This window comes from Dunckerocampus dactyliophorus, chromosome 5 (genome assembly GCF_027744805.1).
Source record: "Dunckerocampus dactyliophorus isolate RoL2022-P2 chromosome 5, RoL_Ddac_1.1, whole genome shotgun sequence".
NCBI lineage: Eukaryota > Metazoa > Chordata > Actinopteri > Syngnathiformes > Syngnathidae > Dunckerocampus > Dunckerocampus dactyliophorus.
In genome coordinates, this window is record NC_072823.1 from 11,026,020 (window position 1) to 11,049,515 (window position 23,496).

General features: G+C 40.7%; 2 protein-coding genes across 4 annotated transcripts in view; both read left to right on the plus strand.

Annotated features, from left to right (window-relative positions):
* edc4 (enhancer of mRNA decapping 4) overlaps window positions 1–12,733 on the plus strand; it is a 30,231-nt gene extending 17,498 nt beyond the window's left edge. For all 3 annotated transcript variants that reach the window (XM_054776712.1, XM_054776714.1, XM_054776713.1), the window contains exons 20-30: window positions 971–1,072; window positions 1,190–1,333; window positions 2,259–2,295; window positions 2,512–2,659; window positions 3,635–3,787; window positions 4,781–4,896; window positions 5,029–5,194; window positions 5,879–6,065; window positions 7,318–7,537; window positions 7,778–7,941; window positions 11,421–12,733. In XM_054776712.1, coding sequence (XP_054632687.1) covers window positions 971–1,072; window positions 1,190–1,333; window positions 2,259–2,295; window positions 2,512–2,659; window positions 3,635–3,787; window positions 4,781–4,896; window positions 5,029–5,194; window positions 5,879–6,065; window positions 7,318–7,537; window positions 7,778–7,941; window positions 11,421–11,604 — 1,621 coding nt within the window. In that variant the 3' untranslated portion in view covers window positions 11,605–12,733. The remainder of the gene's footprint in view (window positions 1–970; window positions 1,073–1,189; window positions 1,334–2,258; window positions 2,296–2,511; window positions 2,660–3,634; window positions 3,788–4,780; window positions 4,897–5,028; window positions 5,195–5,878; window positions 6,066–7,317; window positions 7,538–7,777; window positions 7,942–11,420) is intronic.
* Window positions 12,734–16,015: 3,282 nt separating this feature from the next.
* nrn1la (neuritin 1-like a) overlaps window positions 16,016–23,496 on the plus strand; it is a 73,833-nt gene continuing 66,352 nt past the window's right edge. The window contains exon 1 of the mRNA XM_054776715.1: window positions 16,016–16,175. Coding sequence (XP_054632690.1) covers window positions 16,127–16,175 — 49 coding nt within the window. The 5' untranslated portion in view covers window positions 16,016–16,126. The remainder of the gene's footprint in view (window positions 16,176–23,496) is intronic.

The window sequence follows — 23,496 nt, forward strand, 5'->3', positions numbered from 1 at the left end:
TGTTAATGGTTATTGTTTTGTGGTTCACTATGGTCTATTAGTCAAAAAATATTGAAAGACGGATAAACATGTAGTACCGTAAAGCACCGTGTATAAACCGCACTCGTGTATTAACCGCACCCCCATTTTCAAGCTCACGGCGGGGGAAAAAAATTTTTAGTTCATAAATGCTTGCCAACTCTTTCATCTCAAATCAACATGCGTAAAGGTATTAAGCAATTTAAAAAAGAAGAATAAAGAAGAAATCTGAACTTTGGCGTCTAGAACTTTAATATTATGGCTAAGCACAGATTAATAATAATAATAATAATAATAATAATAATAATAATAATAAATCTAAATAAAGAAATTTGCAATTTTCAGAGATGTTTGGATATCTTATCTTTCACTGCTTCTCTTTTTCTCTTATTCTATTGTATTGCTTCAGTGTGAATTTGAATAAACTCCAACGTTGTATTGTATTTTACAACTGCAATGTTTTAATGGAAGCTTAGGTTAGCTTCAGTGTATATAGAGATCGTTTCACTGTGTGAGAAAATACAGACAGCCGTCAGATAAGTTAGTTGCATACACTAGCATTTTCAGCAACTGTACAGCAGAGGGCGCTAAAGTCAAAGCAACTGTCTGACCCACAGACGGCTATTCTAAAATGGACTTCTAGTCAATTTCTGCGTCTGGTCACAGACCTGTCATCGTGTATAAAGTTGTGGGACAAGAAACATTTCAAAATGCACCTGCATTGTTTAGGTATGAGGGACCAACTGTATTACACAGGGAGGAATGGTGGAGAATTAAGTGGAGCGAGGCTTGGCCCATTGCAATCAAAACGTGTTTTGGTATTATCTGCAACTACAAATCAGCCCGAGATAACATGACATTGCATTAAAATATGACCAGGGTGGCTGTTATTTTTGTGTGTGCATGATGGCGGTGTGAGTGTGTAATTACTGGTATGTTTTACCTGTCATAGCACTAGGGATGAGTCAAAGGAGAGACTGCTGAGTTCACCCTACGCATGCCGGTCCTATCATCTCACACAGAATGAAAGCCAGGACCCTGGTGCCGAACAGAGGTAATACAAGTGCATTTGTATATATGCATACCCATAAGACATTTCATACCTACGTAAACGGTAGATAAGGAATGCCCCTTTTTTTCCTGAAATTGTTTGACTCGGTGTTGGATTCAGTGACCCTGATGACGAGATAACTGGCTCAGCATCTTCCTCGGCAAATGGTGGCACTCGCTCCTCTCATAGGCTACCAGTTAAAGACTGGAAGACCTCACCAAGAGGCTCGCCAAAGCTCAAGAGGAAGACCAAAAAAGACCACAGGTATGTCAATGTTCTGTGTATTATGACATGGAAGAACAAAAAATGTGACATTGTAACCAAGTAAGCAAACCCGATTAAGCCTCTCATACCTTGCTACGATTAATTTCATACATTATACTGTACATTTGGCTATAGTTCAGGCAATGTTACTCTTTACAGTTGGATAAATGCCGTTTAGGTTTAACAGCAGGTCTTAGCGGGAATGTAAAAAAATGTATGTTTAAAAAAAAACAAAACACGGAAATAGTGGCAGATGCGGTACCATTCGTGGGAGACTCCTCGGCAGAAAATATACTGCTAATAGATAGATATGACCTGAGAATACAATGACAACATTCACAGACATAATAGTTACATACTTTTATGTATTTATGTAATAATAGCAGTAATAATGGCAGTGCAGGCAGAGGTGTTCAAGATCCCGCTGTACATGACAATGATGGCTGGAGATTAGGAAGAGTATCACAAGTGGATCAGACATTTTGATGAGCTGGTATCGTGGAGACGGGGATTTGGTAGGGCTCTGGCTTGGTGATGTCATAATATGCCAATTAGATGAGTAAATTTACTCCCATCACAAACTTTGGGTCATACTGCTGATTTTTCTAATTTAGTAAGTATGCTTTAAACTACAACCTTTTGAGATAGTAATGTCAAAACTGTAAAAAAAAACAAAAAAACTCTAAGGCTATTCCCTATTCCTGGTGCCGAAAGGGTTAATGCACAATTTCTAATGCCGATTATAGATTACATTTACGGAATATCGGAGTATGTATGTAGTATAGTATATTATGTATAGTATAATATAGTATATTAATATAGTATATTATGTAGAGTATAATAATATGGATTATGTCTGTGGCTGATGGAGGGAAGTGTTCATACTAAGAATATTTTGTTTCTGTTTTGTCTTACATCACAATAGTGAATTACTTCAATCAAGACAATTGGACTCTGGTCAGGTAAAGACAATAAGTCTTCAATAAAAGTCATTTTAGCATTTTTGTTATTCTCCTATGACAAATGTTTAATTGTGCACTCACTTTGAGGTTTAACCATAGCGGGTGAATGGTCAAATGTGATCACTTTTGTCAAATTGTTCCATAACAATTTAGATTTTTGAGTAGAAGCTTTTTTTTTTTCTTTTACCTCATTAATTTTGTTCATGCTTGCCACAGATGAACACAGATGTGCAACAGGAATTGTTGATGTTTCTCCGAGGCCAACAGAGGGAGTTAACTGAACTAGGTGGACAAATTGAGGCCATGCAGAGCTCTATAATGGCCCAAGTAGAGCGTGCTTTGACCAACTATCAAGAACAAGAACGTATCCTTCGACTTGAAACATCTGTTCTTTCTTTCATCCACCATCCACTGTTAACTTTAGTCTCTTGATAGAGATGCCTCAAAACGGCTGCAACTGAGTCCTAACAGTAGAGCCAGCCAACTATTGCCATAGTTGTGCTGGCACAGACTAGTTCGACATGGCATTTTTCCATATTTGGGGGTGGTATTAGAGGCAGGACGATGCATATGTGTCTGTGTGAATGCGTGCAATAAGGGAACGAGGGTGCTTCATCTGAAGCTATAAATTGCAGATTAAACTTCATCCACCTCCTACCCGTGTCTCTGACATTTATGCAGAATAGCAACACGGTGAAAGGGCTAAAAAATGCTGTGGTGGGGGTTCTTCAGGTTCTTAATCTTTCTTTTGTGTACCCTAACTCTTGCTTAATCATTGGACTAACACAGTCAGCAGACACTTTGACACTTAGATTCCCATATTATGGGGATTTTAGTGTCCTCACTCAGTGTCATCAGTTAACATGCACGCCATTCACAGTGGGAGGAAAAATGAGGAACAACTCACATAACCACAGGGGGAAATTATTCCTACCCATAGCCTGTGGTGCAAACCACTTGTCCAGTTTCTGGTGTGTTAATTCAGCCGCCCAGAATTTATTTTATTTAATTTTATTTAACCCTATGCGGCAAATTCCTCCAGTTGCTTAGAGGGCGCCAACATTCCAAATAGCATTATATACCGCCTCTTCCTTAAGTACGTAAGCCATAACACACACATACGCAGTAGTTATGTTTGTTGTCAGATAATAATAGCAATGTGGAACTACTTTTCTTTTTTTTTAATTAAAAACAAAACAAAACAATAACATTAAGTAAGTAAATGAAAATAAGTTTTCATCTTAATGAGCCAAGCGGGCCATAGTATAGTATATAATCTAATCTGATGGCACATCTACAATACTATCTTCTTGTGAACTTTAACTTTTGATGATCACAGAGTGCAGACTAGAGCGAGTTCTGGCAGAGATGCGGACTCAGCAGCAGCATCAGGAACAACTCAGCCAACAGCTGAGCAACACCCTCTGCTCTTCCATTACAAACAGGATGGATAAAGTCCTTCGAGAGGAGATGAAGAAAACTGTTCCTCCAAGTAAGGAGAAACGAAAACAATTGATTGACGAAAACCTGCTGGTATCAATATAAGTATCAATATAAGTAACATAATTTAACAGGCCCTATAGTTGTTTTAGTGCTATTTAGTTTGAATAGCCCAGCCTGTTACTTTTCAATGTACGATATACAGTACTTCTTTGCCAGCCTAAGGCACACCTTTGCAATAGTGATGCTGTGTAAATCAGTATCTTGATGTGCCACATGTGTGAGGTGGATGAAATATCTCGGCAAAGCAGAAGTGCCCACTTTACAGATTTGTAAACAATATTTGAGATAGGCCTTTTGTGTACATAGAAAAAATTTTACGTCTTTGAGTTCAGCTCATAAAAAATGGGAGCAAAAAAAGTGTTTGTTTTTGTTGTGTATATGTATACAACTTTTAGTTAAACGTAAAGAGCCAGCGTGGTACAGGCTTTAACTGCAAATATGTCATTTTTGTGATTGTGAGTGACAGGTCATCCATGGGGTCTTTAAAAAGTCTAATGCTATCATTTGATTTTAAGGCCTTCAAATGTGTGAAATTCTCTTAATATCCCATAAATACGATTTTGAAAGGTCTTAAAAGTGTAATAACATTATTTTTATTTAAGACTAGTACTACTACATAACTTCAAAAGGAAAGTAAAGTACCCGTGCAGCCCGGCAACCAGCTATTTTGCTGTGCGTCGGCCACGGGCCTCCGGTTTTACTTCATGTTTTGTACTATTTTGCCAGAATGGATGTGAATTGGGTCTTAAATTTTATTCATTAAGGTCTTTAAAAAGTCTTAGTCTCATTTGGCTTGTTGAAGCATGCAGAGACCCCTGAATTAGGTAGTGACTGCTTGATTGAAGTTTCGAAAAGTTGACTATTAAAGAGGTGCCTGGTAGGGATACCTGATGACAAAGATATTCTTCAGCCTTGATGACTGCCTGATTTTGATTTTGGTGATTGAAGGCGTGTCTTAATAAATTGATTGTTTCCTCTTTAGCCATTTCGAAGAGTCTAGAGCCAGTGACCTCTCAGCTGAGCAACTCTATTTCCGCTAAACTGACTTCTGTAGAGCTCATCTTGAAGGACAATGTTGGCAAAGTTGTCAAATCCAAGGTAGGTGGCTGGCTGTTACTGTAAATGACATGGTCTAGTCTGCATAGCGTCAGCTGTATTGCCATGTGGGTTCTCTATTTAGGTCCTTAGAACATGACCTTGCTCACATGTTAGCGGGTTCCTTTTTTCCAGAACACTACAGATGCAATTGGCAGAGCTGCAGCAGAGGCAATGCAAGGTCCTATCCAGGCTGCCTACAAAGATGCCTTCCAGAGCATTGTCCTGCCTGTTTTTGAGAGAGGTTGTCAGTCCATGTTTCAGCAAATTAATGACAGTTTCAAGCAAGGAACACACGAATGTAAGTCGATCATGAATGTCTGGGAATATCTATGGAGGTTGAGTCACATGGTGATTTTGTTCAAATGCAAATGTTCAGGTATTGCGTAGTTAGGAAAGAACAAGACCGTGACTGGTCGATCAAAATGCTTTCTGTTCTGCTTGGTGACCGATATTGTGTTTCCTGTTTGACATCAAAATAAGGGAGTTTTTGTACCATACATCTATCAAAATAGTCATTACAATGATGGCTTTACAGAATTTGCCTGCTGTATTATTTCTGGTTGTGCTTTTTCCACAACAATGAACTCCAGCATTGTTTTTTACCTCACCAAAGTTGCCACTCTGTGGACAGTGGGAGAAGCAATTTTGTTGGCAGTAAAGGTTACACAATGTTATATACAATAACACTTAAAAAATGTTATAGTGTGTAAATGGGACTATAACTTCATAAGTGCAGATTTTTTTTAATTTGATAGTTTTTTTAAATTTGAACAATAAAAGCGCTGCTTTTATTTGGGGCGGGCGGGGGGGGGGGGTTGCTCAAGGGCACCTCACTTGTGGTCTGAACCAAATGTAGTATTTTTAAAGTTATTTTTTGTCATAGATGTAATCAGTTAGGTTTGTCAATCTTGAATCAGTCAGTTCGGTGCTGTATGTTCTTATGTTTGAATGAGATTGGAGGTGGTGTTCTTCATTTTTGTAGATATACAGCAACTCGAGGCCCATGCAAAGAGCAGGAAGCAAAGGGAGCCGGAAATACGAGACCCTGTGATTGACCAACTACAGCAGATGATGGACAGCTTCCAAAACTCCACGGACCAGCTGGCCAATAGCATCACAGCTAACATCCGGGCTGAGATCCAACATCAAATCCAAATGATGGTGGGAAAGTAAGTACTGTATCCAAGTCAGCCATTATCAGTCACAGAATAAACCTCTTGTGCTTGAGAGGCTCAGACAGTGTAACCTGAAAAGTGTTGTACTCTTCTGTATGAACCTTTTATTGTTGAAAATTATTATTGAAAAGTACATGCAGACGTGCATTCTCATGACATTTTGTACCCACTTTACATGGTAATGAATTAATTTATTTTGAACATGCATACAAGTTACACTGGAATACATCAGATAATACAATTCACACTTCATGTCCAAAAAGGAGTCGGAAGAAGCAAAGCTGATTTAATCCTACCCCCCATCCGTTTTGCATCAATTACAATACATTGGTTCACTGTATTCCAATATACTCTTTGCCAGTTTTAAATACATAGGAAAATAAGGCAGTATAACAATGTGGTAAGGTAGGAGTCAAGGTTGTTGTCACTGTAGATAAAATGTATAACAGACATGATAAACAATAATAAACACATGACATGGTTAAATGTCATGGCACACAGTAGCAACACAAAACTCAACAACTGTTGCTATTTGTATTAATTCTCCTCAATCATTGTAAATATGCATTCTTTAGGGAAACACAATTCTGGAAAATTTGAGAATCATTATTTTCTCTGCTTAAAATTGAGATTGCAATTATTTGGGATTACTTTTTTCCTTCTGCACATACAGGCACCATGTTGAGGGCCATGTGCTTATGTTTTAAAGAAACCACCCAGTATTTTATTAACATTACTAGACTCCTCGTTGTCTTGTTCTGCATTAAAGAAACTTCCAATGGTTTTCAGCCATTATTTATGATCAGTTCTGGATGGGCAGTTGACGGGGACTTTCTTAATAGTAGAATAGACAGAAAACAATCCCAAGTCAAAAACATGGAACAAAAACATGCTCACTCACGCAACAGTACATTCTTGCACCTAATAGTCAAAATAAGTCGGTTAATTAATGCAGTCGCTCCTCCCACAAATTGATGGGTGGTGTCAACTGTCAGCAGGTAGAACCAGGGAAGCAGAGCGAACTTGCCCTGGCCGGCAAGGCCAGCGTTTGTTTGTAATGCAGCTTGTTAAGTAAGATTAAAAACAAGTCTGTCATTTAGAAGTTAGATTGCATGTCTGTATGAATCGACATCTCGATTTTAGAATTGCCGCCGTAAAGTTTTTTTTTTTTTTTCCATCTTCAAAAAAAACAAAAAGCACAATAACCTCGTGCTTGCCCTCAATCAACCATTATTTTCTTCTTCAGTTTACAGGAGTCTATTCTTGGTCATGTACAGCGTATTGTCAAAGGGGAGGTGAGTCTGGCAATGAAGGAGCAGCAGGCAGTGGTCACCTCCAGCATTATGCAGGCAATGAGGTCAGCAGCCGGCACCCCTGTCCCTACAGCGCATCTAGACTACCAGACACAGCAAGCTGGCATCCTGCAGCTTCTACAGCAGGGACACCTCAACCAGGCTTTCCAGCAGGTAACGCATTTGTTTCTTGAATGCCTACTACGTACATGGGGACCAGCTTCATATTCCTGAATGCTCAGTGCAATGGAAGAATGTGTAATTTGTCTGTCTCGATCTACAGTGGTCGAGATTTGATCTGCAATTAGGTATTGCTGTCTAGTTTCTATTTTTGTTGCAAGAAGACTTAGGGTGAGGGCATCAAAGACATATCCATTTAATCTAAATTAAACAACACTCTTACTCTTTGTCCAGGCTCTGTCAGCAACAGATCTGAACTTGGTCTTGTATGTGTGTGAGACCATCGACTCTCAGCAGGTGTTTGGACAAAACCCATGCCCTCTCAGCCAGCCTGTGCTGCTGTCACTCATCCAACAGCTCTCCTCCAACCTTACCACTCACTCTGAGCTCAAAATCAGGTAGGGCAAAGATCATTTGCACCAGTCAACCTCAAGTTTATTTTGATTTGAAAAGTTTCTATGAATAATCAGTAAACAACTGAATACATTCAGCTAATTTGCAATCTTGTGCAATTTCTTTTTCCTATTGTACATGTTTTGAGGCTTTCCTGGTTGTGGCACCCCAAGCTTATCAAAACATAATAAGGAACGTAGTTGGTGGAAAAAGGAAATCGGGAACATCGTCACAAAGTCAGTCAGCCAGGCACACAGTAAGGGAAAATACTCAAAATTGAGACAAGCTTATTTATAGACATTAATTGGGCATGTGACTAATCTGTATTGAATATTAAATACACAGTATCGGGCAGGGGACAATGGTGCATCAACAAATATTTCTGGGTTTGATAGGTACTGCAGCTCTCAAATTTGGTGTATGCAGTCGTCCCTCGCTTATCGAGATTAATTGGTTCCAGCCCCAACTCTGATCAAAGTAGGATTGATTATTAATAAATGGAATATTTTGTAGTTAGAGCATAGAAAGCCTGTTTATGATGTTCTAAAAACATTTTTTTTAAACAGTTAGAACCCTGTAGACATTAAATAACATCCCTGTAGTTATACTCGTATTACCTAATATAGTCGACATGATGAGCAATAATTTGTGTGATTTGTTGCCTTGTGTAAAGCGCTCTGTAAACTGTTTTGCTGTTGGTAAGTTGCTATACAAATACTGATTGATTTGATTGAATAGTCAGACATAACTCACCGCAGTATCAGTATCTTGAATGTAATGTGGATCGATCGCATGGCATTTAAAAATAAATTTAAAACAATTTTAAAAAAGCTTGACGCCAGCCTATCATCCATCCTCACTATGATGTTTGTCACTTGATTGATATACAGTAAAGTCAATCTAACAATCTGCCATACATACACTTGCACTCTGACAATGCTGCTACCTTTGTTTTTGAGAGATGGCCGCTACTTTAACAATAGTAATCTACCAAGTAGTCAGCCTCCAATTTATTTCTTCTACACTTAAGAGTATGTTGGAAATTGAGTTGGGAAGAAGGACAAAGAAAGAAGCCAAAAACCACTTCCACACAGAATGGGAGGAGAACTTTTTTCACTGTCATGCCGGACTGCAAGGATCCATGGCTGCAAGCTAAGGCATTGTAATGCAAAGAAATTTCTCAGCCATGTAACATTACTGATGCCTTGTGAACAGAATACCTACCTATGACTTGTCTTTCAATATTTTTGGACTAATAATAGGCCATGGCCAACCACAAAACAGTGATAATTTATTAATTTTTCAAAAACCACTATAGAGCGAAAGAGCGATGTTCGACTCTCGATGTAGCGAGGGATGACTATTCACATCACCTTGAAATAAATTGCTATTAGGTAGGGGATGTAAAAAACACATTAAAAGCTTTATTGAGGTTCACAGCATCAAAAAGGTTGGAAACACCTGCACTGATAGTGATACAGTAGGACCTCAAACTACCTCAATACATCTGTCCAATATTCTTCCTGGCCCACACCTGGGAACTAAATGGTGCTGAATTGCTGAACACTGCTGTTTCTGTTGCTCCGCTCCATGGCAGCATGGGGAATGGGGATAATCCTGTGAATAGCAAATCCTGTGCCCTTGCAGCATGCAATTGGATAGATCAGTGTCACACTTGCGCCATCACTTTTTCTTCAATGCTTCTTGTCTTACACAGGTTGTCTGACTAGTTTGGGCTTTTTCCCCCACTAGAAAGGTTAATGTCCCTTCAGAGAGCATCTGCCTAACTCGCTTTATGTGGTCGTCTCTTCTGAGTGTTTGCATCCATTCTCCCCATCTGCTATTCTTGCAGAGTAAAATAATTCCCTTAGCAAAGCTAAGTCTCTTTACAGCCTGGCGTACAGGCCAGACACCCCTGGTTTGCAGCTGTGATACGGCCCCATAGAGGATGAGGGTGTGGCTTACTCTGTGGTTTTATCGTCCTGAAGTGGTGTAGCACCTCGGCTGTTTTTTGTGTGTGTGTGTGTGTGTGTGTGTGTGTGTGTGTGTGTGTGTGTGTGTGTGTGTGTGTGTGTGTGTGTGTGTGTGTGTGTGTGTGTGTGTGTGTGTGTGTGTGTGTGTGTGTGTGTGTGTGTGTGTGTGTGTGTGTGTGTTCAGTTCATCTTACCAACTCAATCACTGAACATCTCCGGAAAAATTTCAGTAGCAGGGGTCTTGTTCCTGATCCTGATGGCAGTTTGAATTATTTTTTGAACATTTGCTCCCAATACAACTCTTTCTGATGATTTTATTAAATATCCAGAAAGAATAGTGCTGTCACTACGATAGCGCTTTGACGCGACTGTCATGTGTCACCACCTGTGTTACCCTGGCAGGGTGCCGACATGGAGATAAATGGTCACTTAAACTGATAAGACATAAAGCAGCCGCACCACCAGATGTCTGACTGGAAGGATTAATTGCCAAGAGAAATGCAGGGTGGCAGGAGCAAGAGAAAAGGGCGCCGGCAAGGGTAGCACAACTCCATTCCTGTGGGTGTGTGGTAAAATACTCTAATTTTCGGCCCTGATTTTGGACTCCTATGGAGCAGCACAGAAAGCTTTCTAGATCTTTCAGACTCTGCACCTCTTCCTGCAGTGTGTCCTACCGCCCGCCCAAACAGTCTGTGTAATTTACTCCACCACCAGCCCTCCTCCAGGTACACCTCCCGCCGAGCCCACTCCGCTGTGATTGGTCACACTCCCAAGCGCTCCGAGGACTTCTGGACAGCTGCCGAACCCCTAACACAAAATAAAGACAGTTAGGACTCTGATAAATTGTTACCTACAGCTTGTTCTCCTGACTCTTCAACACAACGTAACGTTGGAAAGGCGGCGGACTTCAACAGTTTGGCAGTTAGTCCAGCTTTGTATTGGCCCATGTTCACAAAACGGTTCCATGTGAAATGCCGTTGACAGATGAGCGTATTTTTCTCTAGCTTGCCTCTTTAGGCACACCCGAACAAACATTTCCTGGGAGCCATACGTGCTAATACGGTGAACAAAGTAGAACGAGGGGAGGGCAGGCCGACAGAGGTTGCCTGGGCATGCCCATGTAAGGAAGTCCGGGTTGCATTGATGTCAATGGATCTCTGTGTTTAACTCTGTAAAAAGCGTACAGAGACGTCCAAAACTGCTTTAAGGTCTCACTTCCAAATGTGCAAACCTCATTATCTGATGCGTTGGCATCGTTTAACACGAGGATACAACATTGTAACAACATTTATAGGTCAGAAAAGATAATGGGTCCCCTTTAATGCAAGTGAGCAGGTACAGTAGTTAGGAAAAACATCAATAACAGCACTTGACATTGAAGCTCAAGTGAATGAAGCTTTGTCAATTACAGTTTGAAACGTAACTGTTAGTGGCAACCAAACAATGAACTTGTGTTCCAGCTTTGCCTTTCAGCTAATGTGCCTTATTCAGTGACTCTTTCTCATCCACAGTTATCTGGAGGACGCTTTGATGAATCTGGACCACAGTGACCCTCGGATAAGAGATCACATGGCTTCGATGCTGACCCAGGTCAGACCGAAGCTGTTTGCCTTCCTGCAGCAGGACCCCCACAGCCCTCTTACCAAGAGGGCACGGCGCCTAATGATGATGCTACAAGGACTCATCAACCACTAGTCCATCTCAAACCAGATGCAGACGAAAGCTTTGTCTTAGAGAAACTGATAATGACTCAATTTTCTTGTCTCCACAAATGTCTGAGAGGAGAACTTGATTATTTGTAAAATTCAAAGACAGCTTCAGTCCACTTGTTTTTTTTTTTTCCTGCTTGACATGACAGTTGATGGTGTTGCTGTTGCATAGGGGAGCTGGAGCTGCACGTAAGCATAAGAGCTACAGGAACTGAAGAACATGGAGGTACTTTAAGGCTGGATGAGTAGAATAGGCTGTGAGTCCTCCTGGGGATGAAGGTTATCAGCACCACATATTGTCCTGCTTTCATTTTGCTCCTATTCCTTCTGTTTGCTCAGCCATGTGTCAAATGTAGGATTATTCATTCTCTTGCTTTTCCAGCTAGTATAATGATGGGCTGGTCCAATGGTCCATTTTCTAAGCAGATTTTTCATTGACAGTCGAGTATTCCGGATCACCTCCAAGCTTGCTCGTGAAGTCTGTGCAGAGAGTGCTTTGAGACTCCTTTGTTGCAGGTGTGCATGGGACTTAAAGGAATGTTGAGCTCAGTGGCTGTTGACATCAAGCCATGCTGTTTTTTTGGCACAAAGGTCTTTGGGAAAAGTTATTTTTTAGCCTAAGCTAATTGTGTCAAACAAATGTATGCAGCATCAAAGGCCAGAGGGGCTTGCTTTATTTACAGATGGCATTTTTGTTTTTCTTTCCGTGTTGCCCTGAATAGGATCAATCCAGTCAGTCTGCTTCATGTAAGGCTGTTTGATCCTGTTTTGGCATTAAGAATAGCATTAGTAATAGCAAGTGTTAGAATTGAAAGCATATCACACTTATTTTTGTCCTTTTTCCTCCCATCCCGTTGGGGCTTCCTGCTGGATGCAACTTAAGAGCAGTAACATACATCATGTTACACTAAACTCTCCTTCACAATCTGAGATCTAAACAGCCCGAGTGCTGCCAGTCATCCACATAACCAACCATAAATCAAACTTCAGTCCCGTGTTTTCTTATGTGTTTTCCCGTTTTAAATATGAACATTTTTTTTTGTTAAAACATGTAAACTTGTTAAAAAAAATGGTGAAACCAGTGGTAAAGTATAAGTATTAAAACATGTCATGACCTTTTTGTTAACTGATATTTTTAGTTAGAAAACTGGATGTGCAGTTGCTTCTCACGGGCTTTGGGAGGCAGCACTTGATCGAAGTGCAGCACGTGTAGCTGCTGCGCGTGGAGTCTGCGGTGAGGGCCAACATGCGCAGTGCTCGTGTTTGAGGGTGACCGTTTTTGTGTGTATAGCTCCTTTTACAAACACCAGTGTGTTGGCTGCGTGGTCACTGTTGCTGACAGTAAAAGTTATTTTGACATTTGTGTTTGGAATCTGTTAAGTTTAGAGTTGTCCAGCCAAGTGCCTTACTGCGTTTTATCTTTTTTTTTTTTTTTTTTTTTTTTTACATGGATGCTTAATCCTGTTTAGGCCTTTTTAAAGAAGCGCTAATAATGAAGCATTACCACTTAAGTCCGGTCTCTATTGACCTTTACAAGCATTTAAGCCAGTTTGTTGTGGCATCAAAAGTGAGATTCAAACCGCACTGCAGAGGAAGAGCCTGGCTTTGGAACATCTAAAACCAGTGTCGCTTATTAATACTTTTGGACTACCATCGACCTGTTAAGTTACACATCTAAAGATGATCGTTTGAAGTTTGCTTCACCCGGAAAGGGAACAGCATGAAGAGCACAACTGGAGCTCGTGTGTTGTACTCTTTCAACTGTTTACTTTGCTGTTTGGATGGCTATCTTTTACACTTTATTTTACTCTAAACATTTTGGAATAAAAAAAAAAAGTACTTCTTGAATTGATATAGTGTGACGTGTGTTAAGCTGGTTCAGCTTCTCTCTGAGGGTTGGCAGCGTCATTCTTTGAAATCGAGTACAGCATTTCACACATACGCAAAGCTCATAGGAGTCCAGAAAGTGAATTTTTAAAGTATATGAATGTGTGAGCATACGCTCTGGTGGGGGAAAAAACAAAGTACTTTTATTTTAACCACACACTCAACTGAATTGATTGACTTGCACTTTAATCTTCATACCAAATCAAACACTTGGTTGTGAAATATTCAACTTTTTCTGCAAGAAAGACCAAGTCAGAGTTATGGGCATAAAGCAGGTTTGCTATGCAAGGATGGAGTATGGAATTTGATCTGATAAGTTTCCAGGTCTGGAAATGTACGGAAAAATAATGTTTCCAAAGTAGGACTAACTTAAAAAAACAAAAAGAAATGAATCAATATGTCAGGGCAGCTAAGATGTTCGTGTGAGCACACATTGGGCGACACTTTGGTAATCATTTGGGAAGATTAAGTTGAATGGCCAGCCCTCTGCTCGTATCCTCCGCCAATCGTTTGTATGAGCTACACTAACTAGCTACAGTATAATCCCCCGCAAATGATAGAGTGACATAATGGGATACATACTCAATATAATGAAAACAAAAGATTACCTCCAGAGTTGATTGACATGATACTAGGGCTGCAACCAACCATTATTTTCTTAGCTGATTAATCTGAACCTTGGGGTGAGGCCCTTGACCGGGGTGTCCAAACTTCTTCCACCGAGAACTGAATACTGAAAGTCAAAGGACGCTGGGGGCCACTTTCACATATTGATGTATTCTTTAATTTTGTAAAAAGGCTAAAACTATATTTAAAGACAAAAGCTTAGTTTTATTATTAGTTATTAGTACCAACATGTTAGCTTCTCTTTACATTGTGCCTTTATGCTCTATTTTTCCCATTTTTGCTATTTTTTTGTGTTTAATTTCTGCAATGTGCTGTCAGCCAATAAAATAAGCTCCAAATGGCCCCCGAGCCGCACTTTTGGACATCACTGCCCTAGACGGACCAAATCAAAACTGTATGAATCAAACACAAACAGTGGTTTGGTCTGCAACAGATCAGAAAAGAGGCAAAAATGTTAACTATTTTCCATTGTCAAAGCTGATGTGTATATATTTTGCCTAAAACTCAAAGATAATTGGTCTGCTTTCATGGATGACTAAAGAAGTGACAAAATATTCATATTTGAGAGGATATTTACATTTTCAAATCAAATGTTGAATCGTATACCAAAATAGTTATCAATGAACTAGAGAACTGATTGATCACTTGATTGTTGCAGCTTTAATGGTACACACTATTTACTGAGTGAAAAAGTGTGACATTTTGAAATGTCAAATCCGTAGGAACCCTGATAAAAACAATGTCGGGGTACTCTTGGAAACAAAGCACTTTGTTTAATCAGGTTCCTCGTGTCATCCCCTGTACTGTTCACAGCCACTAGGTGGCATACCTGGCATGTGGGGGTTTGCTATGATATGCTGTAATGCAGGGGTGTCCAAACTTTTTCCACGCACATAGCATATTTTAATATATGAATCCAAGATGGGTCAATATATGCAAAGCTATTAAATACAGTGGAATCTTGGTTAGCGTCATTAATCCGATCCAGAAGGTCTGGCGAACAGAAACACACAATTTTTCCCATAAGAAATCATGTAAATCTAATTAATCCTTTCCAAAAAGCTAAAAATGTTAGCTAGGGGTGTCACAAAATATTGCGAGATTAAAACGTGCCAAAATTTCTTGTTGAGGGAAAAAAAGCCTCATGGCCGCTAGGCCTGGGACGATAATCGCCCAATAAAAAAATGGTATTGATAATTTTGGCAGCTTCAGTATATTGCCATGTGCATGTGTCTGTTTTCCTCGTCTCTTGTCTCCAAACAGGCAGGAAGAGAGTTCACTCTGTGCATTGCTTTCAGCACCTTGGCGTGTTTGTTCCTTAAAACACAGGCATGAATGGAGTGAGCCCTTTTATTGGTCATACAGTCTCTTGTGGCTGAAGGCAGGGGCGGTAGCATACACACAGAGTGCACAAGAGTGTAACGTAGTAGAAATTAAATCAGTAGATTGCAATACAGTATATTTTTTCATTGTACTTTTTTTTTTTTTTAAAGTAATGTTAAAATCTCATTTCCACACTTTTGGATGTAACATTCCAGCTGTCCTCTCTCCATTTCTTTCTGCGGAAATGTGCATTGTTGACAGCATCTTTTACAATCCACACCCGTCCAAGCTCAATTCTCATGATGAGCTGCAGATATGTTTAAAGATGCTGAAACATCTGGCATCGATCCATATTAAACTCCCTCCAGATGACGGATCTTTGTGGGGAAAAAGTTGCATATCCTGATCCCCACTGTCCGGTAACTTTTCCCGAATCTTCTCACGTGCTCTGTGCAGACCAGATGTGCTCGTGTTTCATCACACCCCTCCCACTCCTCCTCCTCCTCCTCCTCTTCCTCTGCACAGACCTGCCCTCCCCATCTGAGGAGCGCACTGTTCATCCTCTCACACACTCTGGACTACACGCTGCACCAAACAAAGGAGAAAGACTTTTAATAGAGATCCAAATCGACTGTATTGGACATTTCCCGCGTGGTCGTCTCATCAGCATCATGAACTCCGCGTGCTTCTTCTCCTTCTTGCCTGTTGCTCTCATTCTGAGTAAGTACTCCAAATGACGTCTTTTAAGTTCTTTTTGTGTGTCGTGAATCACTTCCGGTGCAGTTTGCGGGTTATAGCTTCGAGTAGTTCCACGGCCATCCTCGGCAGAGTCAAACCGGACGTGCACCCTGCTTGCTGCAAGCAACACTTAAGACGTGTGACAACAGTTATTGATAGCCGCGTGTTTGCACGCGGGCGCATTTTTTGCAGCCCACGTTTGGCTGCGTCAGTTGCACGCTGCAAATCATGCTGACTCATAACTTGCGACTGTCAGAGAGGAAGCCTGCCGAAAAGTAGCGCCGCTAAACTTGACAGAAGTTGGAATCATCTCCTCAAACTTCATTTCTTCCACTTTAAAGCCCACCGCCACCACCGTCAGTCATCAGCGTTGATCATCATCTCATGCTGCAATCAGAGCAATGGAGGTGGTGGTGCGGGGGGGAAAAAAGCAACATAAAGATAAATGATGAATGTATTGCACCTGCTCCCCCTCCCCCTCCTCCTGCTCACAGCTGAGTCTCGTGGGATTCTCCTCAGCACTTTCCACGTCAAAAAACATCCTCCCTAGTCCACCATATGTCACTCACTCTGTCACAATAACAGACTAAACGATGTTTTTACAGATGAAATCATTGCTTAAGCTACGTTGAAGCTGTATCATTAATTGCTGTGTATGGTTCTTAGGGTGTAACTAGAGGGAACAAAGCAGGGCGCGTCATACGGAGTAGTTCTATCATGTGTATTTTTCAAATTGACTGTCAAATGAACGTCAAACTTCCCAAATCCAAGCCAGTGTGGACAAGGGGCATACTTAACCTCCCTGAATGATACAGTTCCTTCAGCGGGAATGAATGCTAATGATTTATTTATTTATTATGAAACATACATCTTCAGTGATTAAAAAAAACAAAACACTCAACCGTATGCTTGCTGTAGTCATCAACAAGATTCTAGCATCATTATTGTTGGATATTTGACGACTCTTCTTGGCAGAATTGGTAGATTTCATTAAAAATGTTTCCTGACACAGCTTTTAAACCTAGTCCACAAATGCCCAACAGGGTTGAGGTCGGGGCTTTCCAGAAGCTTAGTGTTAGCTTCCTTCATTCATGACAAAAAACAAGTTTTGGCGTGTGTTTGGGTCATTGTCCTGTTGGAGCTCACTCTGCCCTGTCTCCCACGTCCCGGAGCTGCTGTGACGTAGTCCCTATAATTACCATAATGACCCGTATACGGTGTTCCCTCGCTCTACCGCGGTTCACCTTTCCCGGATTCGCTGCTTCGCTGAATTTTTTTTTAACGCTGCTTTTTTTTTTTTATGAACGCTGTTACAGGCTGAACCTGGCCCTTTAAAGGGATAGTTGGGATTTTTTTGACATGAAGTTGTATGACATCCCCATCAGCAGCGGACAATATCAACAGTGACTTACCCCCCGCCCCCCATTTGGTCCCAAGAGTCCAGCTCTGGTCGGATTTCCGTGACGAGTTGCTGGGGTCATTTAAAGTAAGGAGTTTGGCTTCTCAAAACAATGTGCGTTGAAAAGAGTAATACATTTGCGTCATAAAATTGCTTCCTCAAAAAAATCGGACCTCACAAATCGCTCGGCGCTATATTTGTTTCCCGCCGTGTCCCTGCACGTTGTCGCCTCTCCATTCGTGTGTATGTGATCCGCGACGGAGCGCTGCGGACATGTTGTTTACGTGTGTTCCACAGCGGAAGAAGTTGCAAGCACATACACACAAATGGAGATGCGACAGTGCGCTGGGTCATGGCGGGAGACAAATATCACGCAGAGCGATTTGTCAGGTCTGATTTTTTTTTGAGGAGGAGGAGGCATTTTTATGATGCGAATGTATTTCAGTCGAAATTACGTGTAATTGCTGAAGCAGAACTGAAATGTGCACTGTTGAAACGTATTCACCAACAGAGGATCGAACCAGCAACCGTCTGGTTGGGAGACGACCACTCTACGACCTGAGCCATGCCACGGTGCACAGAATAAGCAGAATGTTGCAGTACGTGTAATGTTAAATGTAAAATTCATTTTTACCAATGGGGGCGACATTGAAATTGTCGATTAATTTTCACCGGGTGAAATTCCACAGAAAAAAAATGTAATCATGGAAAATGTGGGAATTTTACAGAAGTCCTGATAGAGAGCCTACATGTCCCGAATGAGCTGAACATTTGGACGTTGCAATGGTTTGAAGCGGTTGATAAATGTGGGAGTAATTAGAGGACAAAAAAAACAACATTTTAAATGTTGGAATGTAAAAATAGACAATGATTGTTGAAACATATAAATATGCTGTAACAATTACACGAGGACTGAAAGTCACGGATCGAACCAGCAACCATCAAATTGGGACACGACCAATTACCACCCGAGCCACATCAAACTGTAGAGAGAGTGGAATGTTACAGTAATGTAAAATGATTTTTAGGGTCAACCATTTAATTTGTCAGTTTGCTTTCAGCAGACTAAAAACAACGGAATTTGAAATGTCGGCGAGTCATGCAGACTGAATGTAAAAATAAGTTATCTGATTAAAGCTGGATGAAGGATCAAACCAGCAGCCATTTGGATTGGGAAACAACCACGCTACCTACTTAGCCACGCCGCCCTGTAGAATATGCAGAATGTTACGATAATGGAAAATGATTTCCCAACAGTTGGGGTTGCCAAATACACTGCCCATTCATTGTCAGAGAAAATGAAATGACAATAAATGTGGGAATAATTGGAAAAGTCCTGATAAATATTCAGCGTGTCCCGAATAAATTGAACATTGGATTGGTTTGGATCGGGAGAGAAATGAGGCGGAATAGGAAGAAGTAGAGGGATAAATAGAAGAAAAAATGTGTCAAATTTTGTATGTGTGACTGTGGTATAGGGAAGCAGGTGAGTCAGCGTGAAATTGACAGTAATGTAGTGTTATATGGAAGTCTGCCGGGTTCTGTCATGCAGTTTAAGAGGTAATTCATGTTCCAGCACACCCGTGGTCTCAATCCTTTACAATGCGTTGATTTCCTGCAGTTTTTAGATACATCATTCCCAAGTTTTAACACATTGTACACTCCTATCTAAAGCCAAACCAATATATTTCTACTTCCCAGTTGACTGTCTAAATAGTCCATCTATTCATTGCGGGATTGATTGGGGTACCAAAGGTTCTCATAGCATCACGGATTAAAAAAAAATAAATTTTAGAAATTGCAACTGGTTATTGTAGAGGTGAGATAGTCGGCTTCCTGAGCACCGTCAAGGTGGCCTTGAGCAATCCAACAAATCCCCTCTTGACTGTCTCAGCTCCAGGCACAGCGCAGATGCGCTGCCTTGTTGCCTCTTGAATAGGTTCTTTGTTACTTTTGCTTCTACAAAGTTAAAAAAAAAAAAAAAGCATTCCATTCTTGAATAGAAAAAATACTTCAATAAAAGTATTTATTTTCATTAGTCATTTTAAATCAAATTTAAAGTGAATGTTTGGCTCCTGGCATGCAGGCATGCAGGCCTTGGCCCATGTAACACATACTGCATACACACAGTTTACACATTTGATCAATTAGTGTTACACTAATTATGTTTGTATGAGATAATGATCGCCATTTGCCACTTTTCCACCATTGAGAAGGATGGATGCTTTCTTTTGTCCCAATACTCCTCAAAGTTTGCTATGCGCACTTTTGCTATGCACACTCTGCTTCCTGCCTTCTAGCCTTTCTCTGCTTCCGCGGCGGGCTTTATTTCCAACGATTAAGAGATTTTCTTCTTCCATTTCCCCTGTAGCTCCAAATCATATTAAAATGAATGAATGAATGTACCAGTGAGTGACCCCTGATGTCCTGCCTTTTTACTGACAGGATGGATAAATACAGGTCACGATCTCTCTGTGTGTCTGCATCCTGTCTTCTTACATCTCCTTTCTTTGGTCTGCTTTCTTCACTTGTCCTTTGGCTCACTCTATCTGCTCCATATTGCACCCTTCATGTTCATGGCTCCCTGGACAAAACAGTACACACTGTGTGTGGGTGTGTGTGCGCGCCATATAAAATGAAGAGAGCGCCATTGACCTTGGATTTTCATTTTTACTGTGTTTTGTATAGACTGTATAGACTTTGTATCCCTCTATTCAGATATTCAGCCATACATTTATCAGCACACACGTGATGGAGTTGCTCTCCATTTTCATAATCAGTCTAATTGTATTATCACTCAGCTTTGTGTGTGTGTGTGTGTGTAAGAGAGAGCGGTACAGATTTGTACTTCGTACATGCGTGTGTATGAATATTTATATTCGCTACCGCTTAAAGAAGAGAAAGGAGAAGGGAGTCATACTCCGCTGGTACTTTGTTCATGGTATCTGTTAAACACACATACACTACCAGTCAAAAAAAAGGAAGTAGGGATGCGTACCGAAACTCTGTATCATAGTGACATCGGTGCCGACGTAGACGAAAGTGACCGGACCAAAAAACGGAGTAGCCATTGGTGTTTAGTTTTGAGGCTAAATGAAAGCAGACTCGGGGCCGCACGGTGGCCTAGTGGTTAGCATTTTGGCCACACGGTCAGGAGATCGGGAGGATCTGGGTTTGAATCACCGTTGGGCATCTCTGTGTGGAGTTTGCATGTTCTCCCCATGCGTGCGTGGCACAGCAGTTTCCTCCCACATTCCAAAAACATTCATGTTAGGTTAATTGGCGTGAGTGGTCTATATGTGTCCAGGGTGTACCACGCCTCTCGCCCATAAGTCAGCTGGGATAGGCTCCAGCATACCCCCGCGACCCTAATAGGATAAGCGGCATAGAAGATGGCCGGATGAAAGCAGACTCGGCCACCTTCATGCCAACAGCAGTGCTCAATTCCAACAAGGTGAACTCGCACACGTTTCTCCGTCGCTCTCCACATCAACACACAACACTTTATCATCAATGGCGGAATTGTGAACATCAACATTACAGCACACGCAGGTTGCCAAAGTGTGTTGAAATGATTCATTTCTGCTTGAATTGGGTGGAAAGTATGCACTTAAAGCAGGCCTAGCATTTTGAGGTACGTGTTAGCACACACACACACACACACGGGCCCTGCAATTTTTGGGAAATTTGTTGGCCGTGGCCAGCACGAATAATGCATATTTAAGTAAATGTTTGTATTTTTTGCCTAAACTAATCATTTTCAAGCATAAAAGTGGCTAAATGAGAGGACGCATTGAAATTGTGATGTGTAGTTTTTGACACTGGTGTCAGTCATGTTAGTTTAATGTTTGATGAAACATCTCATAGATGTGATCACCGGAACAACAGGCTTTTATTGCAGGTTTGAATTATCTCACAACAATGATAATTACATAATAATCATAATTATCATAATAATAAGATGGGCTACTGTTGCAGTGGTAACCCATGGTACGCTAAAACTCAGCTCTGAATCCCCGATGTCACTTCCTGTCTTCCACACGTCTGGAACACATTTATTGTAACACACACGAGTATGAGTTTTATTTATGTCTGGTTTATGTTCTCTTATGGCTACGATATTGCGCAATGTGAGTGTAAAGGTCACTATATAAGTGTTTCATGTCAAGAGGGCTCTGATGTTTAAAAAAACATATTTAGAAGGTCGTAAACAGGTTTTCTATGCTGTAACTACGGAATTCCATTACCTTTACAAAGAAGCAATCCTATTTCGGGGAAATTCACTCATCACGGTCAGGCCTGGAACCAATTAACTGCGACAAACGAGGGATTAATGTAATGTAAATCCAATTCATCCATTCCAGATGCCCAAAAAGAGCATGATTAATTTTGCGCGCCGAAAACAATGCGAAATAATTATACCGTAAAGCAGTGGGGGGTTGTTCGTACGTTATAGCGATCTAATTTATCTTATTTATTATGTACTGTATCGTGTAAAACTAAGACATGAATAACATCAAATTAAAAGCACAAAATGAATGCCGACCCACCATCCACCAGTTCAAGTTCCAGCCAAGTTTTCCCAGAGAGATTATTACATGGCTGTTTGACGTGTGTGGTAAACGCAGTGCACTAGCATGAATTAATTTGAGACAAATGTGCACATTAGCACTCAATAAGTCATCAGAACTTACCTTTATGCATTCCCACATAGTATCAGCATTTGAGACCAAATATGAGGTGAAAGAAAAATGCTAAAAATAGAGTAGTAGTCTATCTGTGCGGCATGGGATAAAGTTAGCACACGCACAATGGACATGCGTCAAGTGAGACGGATGTAACAGAGAGAATCCGGCCACTTTTCAAAATAAAACATAAAAAAAATTAAATAATGGAAATTATTTTTTCTTCCTGTGCGGCCCGGTACCGGGCCGTGGCCCCGGGGTTGGGGACCACTGCCGCAAATGCCAAATTAAATGGATAAATGAACATTTAATATCACTTTTGTTGGCAAAGACTGCTAGGGGCGTAGAGAATGGGATCCACGCCAACAACACCTTTGATCGTTTGTGATCTCTGTTTAGTTAGCACTGTTACCCCTTTCCCAACGTTATTCCCTCGATTTATTCTTTCACATGATACTCTATTATTGTGTAAACTAAGACATTTGGTGTTGGGTGTGAAATCCAAGATGGCTGAATAACTACATCTTTATTACTACCACCACCAAGAGTAAATTACAACAGTTTATCGTCTGCAATATTGTACATAACCGAGATAGAGTACGAGAACTAAGGGAAAATTTTCATCGGAACCGAATCATACGAAAACTGGGGCGTTCCAAACCCTGTGACTGTGACTAACCTTTGACTGTACAGGAAAATGGTGAGAATTGTTTTGCATATTCCCTGCGTACTGTATTTCTGTTAGCTTTGCTGTGATAACCATGACAATTTGTTGAAAATGACTCTGTTCAACTTACATGTCACAAAATTCTGTAAAAGCATTGTTTTTAGACAAAATATGTTCGAGCGAGTTTGAGCACCGTTCAAGCACTGGCACTGTTTATAAAAAGCACAGATTTGACATCGGTATCTGATAATGTGTCCACGATACTCAACCCTACCTCCGGACAAAATACTGCTATGCTAATAACGACCTCATAGTGCGAGTGGAAAAAGTAACCACTTGCACGCCTCTGCTGTAATTGAGTACACAATTTTACCTGATAGTTTCTACTTGAGTTTTTGTGCCTCAAGCTATTACTTTCACTTTCCAAAGGTAATAAAGTTGTAAAAGCTTTGAAAGCCCCTTCAGTGACATGACATTCGGCTGTCAGCTAGATACCAGGCAAAGCTCTTTTTATTTACGACTACCTATAAAAGTATTCCTCTCTTCTTCTTT